This window comes from Gossypium arboreum, chromosome 13 (assembly GCF_025698485.1).
Source record: "Gossypium arboreum isolate Shixiya-1 chromosome 13, ASM2569848v2, whole genome shotgun sequence".
NCBI classification, from domain to species: domain Eukaryota; kingdom Viridiplantae; phylum Streptophyta; class Magnoliopsida; order Malvales; family Malvaceae; genus Gossypium; species Gossypium arboreum.
Window position 1 is genome coordinate 55,142,893 of NC_069082.1, and position 4,874 is coordinate 55,147,766.

Below are 4,874 nucleotides of genomic sequence, written 5' to 3' on the forward strand. Positions count from 1 at the left end.
TAGATAAGGTTTATTTGGTACAGATTAAAGAAGATGAGTAGAAGAAGGAATCGACTAAGTGAAAAAAAGAAAATTGTGCAGATAAAGAATAGAAATCAGCACAAAGAAAAGAGAGTAAAACAAAAGGGTTTTCGGCTTTTAGGGAAAAGCGTTTCTGGTAACAGGGTGAAGGAAATTCGACGTTAGCCTGCAACCCTACATTTGGCACTTATTTATAGCCCCTATAGCTAAATTGCTTGGCCCTAAATTCCCAATTCGGCTCCATCTCTTCCCCCTTCTCATCTCCTCGTTTTTCTCCTTGATAACCCCTTGATCCTTTCCTTAATTTTCTTTTCTAAACACTCCCCTTGGAGTCCATCTTCACGACACTTCTAACCTTCTAGAAGGCCAAAATTAAACTTCTAAAAATACTAAGCTAGGATTCGAACCTTGGATCTCCTTGCTAGCTACTAATGCCACCTCCCTACACTCTAAGTGGCGTTACTTAGCCACTCTTCCACAAGGCTTTTTTATGTCATTTTCCCTTATCTTTATTTAAAAGCCCAACTACTTGCCAACAAGGTCCTTTTAATTATTAAACTATAATTTCTTTTACCCCTAGATTCGAACTCAAAACTTGACCAAGACCTACTATCGCGTAATTAAGACTTAACTGAAATTACTAAGCACAAAAGGAAAAAAAGAATTCAAGATTTTAGGATTTTTGGGTTTCGAGATTTTTGGGGCATTACAACTCTGCCCCTTAAAAGAAAATTCGTCCTCGAAATTTTACTTGATTCAAATAGTTGAGGATTTTGACTTCGCATCACTTCCTCAGGTTCCCAAGTAGCCTCCTTAGCCTTGTGATTCCGCCAAAGCACTTTGACAGCTCGACCAATTATTTGTATGGGCTCTTCCCAATGAACCTTGGGCTTAGCTTACCCTTCTGTCCAAACCTTAATATCTTCTTCCAAGGAGAGACCTTAAGGAAAACTAAGTCCCCCACTGCAAACTCTATTTCTTGATGCTTAAGGTCAGCATACGATTTTGTCTATCCAAGGCCTCCTTCAACTGATCTCGGATCAATTTCACCTTATCCTCAGTATCTGCTACTAACTCAAGGCTCAAAACCCTTCGTTCGCCCAAATTCGTCCAACATATTGGAGTTTGACACCTTCGCCCATACAGTGCTTCGTATGGAGTCATCTCAATGCTTTCTTGATAGCTATTATTGTACGTGAATTTGGCTAACGGTAAATAGTCCTCCCAGCTACCTCAGAACTCAATCACGCATCCCCTCAACATATCTTTCAATACTTGGATCACCCTTTCCGACTGTCCATTAGTTTGAGGGTGGAAAGTCGTACTGAAGTTCAACCTAGTACCCAACGCCTCATGCAACTTTTTCCAAAGTTGTGAAGTGAAACATGGGTCCCTATCAGATATTATGGATACTGGCACTCCATGCAATCTTACAATCTCTGCCACATACAGCCTAGCCAGCTTTTGCAACGAGTAGTCAGTGTGAACCGGTATAAAATGGGCAGACTTGGTTAATCAATCCATTATAACCCATATCGAGTCTTTCCTAGCAGGCATCAAGGGTAGCCCGCCAACAAAATCTATAGTTATCCTTTCCCACTTCCAGAGTGGAATCTTTACTGGTTGAAGCAACCCTGAGGGCAATGATGTTTCGCCTTCACCTTTTGACAAACCAAGCATTTACCTACGAACTCCATAACCTCGCACTTAAGTCCAGGCCACCAATAAAGCTTACGCAAATTCTGATACATCTTGTTTCTGCCAGGATGCATAGCATAAAGACCGCTATGTGCTTCCCGCAAAATGGACTGCCTTAGATCATCGTCCTTTCGTATATATATTCTCCTATGGAAACACAATCCTCCTTCACTATTTATCCCAAAGTCCGATGTCTCCCCACTCTCCACTTGTTTAAAACGGGTACTCAAATTCTCATCCAATAATTGCTTACTCCTTATCTGCTCGACCCACATCGGCTTTACTTGAAGCTCAGCTAACAAGCTACCATCATCCAACAAGCTTAAACGGACGAGCATAGCTCTCAAGTCTGACTTAGCCCTATGACTCAATGCGTCGGCTACTACATTTGCTTTGTGAGGGTGGTATTCAATCGTACGATCATAATCCTTCAATAATTCCACCCACCTACACTGCCTAAGGTTTAGCTCCTTTTGGGTAAGGAGGTACTTCAAACTCTTGTGGTCCGAATAAACTACGCACTTCTCCCCGTATAAGTAATGCCTCCATCTCTTTAGTGCGAAAACCACTGCAGCTAGCTCCAAATCATGGGTTGGGTAATTCACCTTGTGCGTCTTAAGTTGTCGTGACGCATACGCAACCACCTTTCCTTCTTGCATCAATACACAACCTAAGCCCACATGCGACCCGTCATTATAAACCGTAAACTCCTTCCCAGGCACTGGCTGAATTAACATAGGGGCCTCCATTAAAACTTTCTTAAGTTTTCCAAAACTCTCTTGCTGCTTGTCCGTCCAAACAAACGGTACCCCCTTCTTCAACAATTTAGTTAAGGGTGCAGCAATTACTGAAAAGCCCTCAACAAACCACCTATAGTATCCTGCCAAGCCTAGAAAATTTTGAATTTTCGATACTGACTTGGGTGTTTTCCATTCTAACACTGCCTCGATTTTCAAGGGATCCACTTTAATCCCCTCAGCTGACACCACATGCCCTAGAAAAGTAACCTCCCTTAGCCAAAACTCGCACTTACTGAATTTGGCATACAGTTGCTTCTCCCTCAAAGTCTGTAACGCAATCCTTAAGTACGCATCATGCTCATCTTCATCCTTTAAGTACACCAAGATGTCATCTATAGAGACTACCATGAACCGATCCAAGTAGGGTTAGAAAACCCAATTTATGAGATCCATGAAAGCGGCAGGTGCATTTGTCAGCCCGAATGGCATCACCAAGAACTCGTAGTGCCCATAACAAGTTCTGAAAGCTGTCTTATGAACATTCGCCTTCTTAACCCTCAATTGGTGATACCCTGACCGCAGATCAATCTTCGAGAAAATGGACGCTCCCCTAAACTGATGGAAAAAATCATCGATTCTCAGCAGAGGGTACTTGTTTTTAATAGTTAACTTGTTTAACTTCCGATAGTCGATGCACATTCGCAAGGTTCTATCCTTCTTCTTCACGAATAACACCGGTGCTCTCCATGGAGACACACTTGGTCGTATGAATCCTCAATCCAACAATTCCTGAATCTGTGCCTTAAGTTCCACCAACGCCTTTGGTGCCATCCAATAAGGAGCGATAGACACCGAAGCCATCCCAGGTAACAACTCGATTCCAAATTCCACTTCTCTGCTGGGTGCCAACCCAGGCAGCTCCTCGGAAAAAACATCCAAAAATTCCCTAACTGTTCTCAACTCTTTAACAGTAGGGTTCTTCGCCTCCGTATTACTAATATAAGCCAAAAAGGCTTTACATCCCTTTCGTACTAACTTCTTGGCCCTCAACGTTGAAATCACATTTGACAAATAGTTCCGGCATTCACCAATCACCACCACCTCCTTATCTTCCACCGTTCTTAACACCATTCACTTTGCAACGCAATCCAAGGTGGCTCGGTGCTTCACCAGCCAATCCATACCCAAGATTAAGTCAAACTCTCTAAACGATAGTTCCATCAAATCTGCTAAAAGTAACCCCTTGGACTACGAAGGGTACCTCCCTAAACAACTTATTCACTCCTACTGACTCCCTAATGGACTTATCATAGTCATCCCATTCGCAGTAATTTCAAACATATCACCCAAAGATTCAGTCATATTGCATACAATATATGAATACGCCGATCCAATATCAATCAATGCTGTGTAAGGTAACTTATATATAAAGAACATACCTGTTATCACATCTGGGGCATCCCTGTCTTTTCTGCGACGAGCGGCAAAAACTTGTCTCGCCTCAGCATGGCCTGTATTTCCACCTAGTGCTCCACATCCTCGTCTATTACCATTATCGGCCCTGGCCTGCTCACGACCCCTTGGCGGCAGCTGACCACCCATTGGTAGCTAAGCACCACCTTGGCCCACAACTGGCTCTAGACCTAGCATTTGGGGGCAATCCTCCTATGCTCTATAAACCCACAAGCGGAACAAGCTCCCATCCTCTTCCAACACTCGCCTCTATGGCTTCTCCCACAATCAACACAAGGTGGCACCCCTGGATTAGCAGCAGGGGGCCTTGGTCTAACTGGCCCATTATTTCTAGCCCTAGCCCTAGCCCTAGGCCTCTCTCCAACAACCGGGGTCTTAGCCTCCTTCTTATTCTTACCCCTTTCTTTCTCCCGATTTAAGCACTCAGTGCGCTTTATCTCCTCCGTTATCTTTGCTTTCTCCACCAATTCTGAGAAAACTCACTTCCTTTGTGGAGCTATCAATACCCTAAGGCTATCTCTCAGTCTGTCCTCAAACCTAACGCAACGCTCATAGTCCGTTGCCACCACTACTCTTGCATACTTACTAAGGCGTAGAAACTCCGCCTCATACTCCGCCACTAACTTGTTTCCTTGGGTCAAGTTCAGGAACTCCCTTCTTCTAGCATCCACATAACTTGCACCCATATACTTCCCTTGGAATGCAACTTTGAAAAACTCCCAAATGACCCACTTCGATTGGGTGCCCTCTTTCACCGTCAGCCACCATTTGTAGGCTTCTTCCCTAAGTAATGACATGGCTCCTTTTAACTTTTGTTCTGGTGAACAGTCCAGGTCCTCCATTATCCTTTGAATGGCCTCCAACCAATATTCTACAACGTTAGGTGCCACGCCAGCCACGCCCTTAAAGATCTCAGCCCCGTTCGATCGAAGTCGCTCCGGA

The 4,874-nt window shown here is 43.9% G+C and overlaps 1 protein-coding gene across 1 annotated transcript; it reads right to left on the minus strand.

Moving 5' to 3' along the window:
- Positions 1-1,536: 1,536 nt before the first annotated feature.
- Positions 1,537-2,057, minus strand: LOC108468722 (uncharacterized). The gene is made up of 2 exons (XM_017769588.1): positions 1,784-2,057; positions 1,537-1,682 (listed from the first exon to the last, which is right to left on the minus strand). The coding sequence occupies exons 1-2, from the start codon at positions 2,055-2,057 to the stop codon at positions 1,537-1,539; spliced, it is 420 nt and encodes a 139-aa protein (XP_017625077.1).
- Between the last annotated feature and the right edge of the window lie 2,817 nt (positions 2,058-4,874).

Bases quoted from the DNA above. Each gene is read 5' to 3' on its own strand.
- LOC108468722 (XM_017769588.1), bottom strand. From the start codon at position 2,057: ATGCTCGTCCGTTTAAGCTTGTTGGATGATGGTAGCTTGTTAGCTGAG. The intron at 1,683-1,783 runs GCAGAAACAAGA...GTTTGTCAAAAG, and splicing joins TCTTTATGCTATGCATCCTG to GTGAAGGCGAAACATCATTG.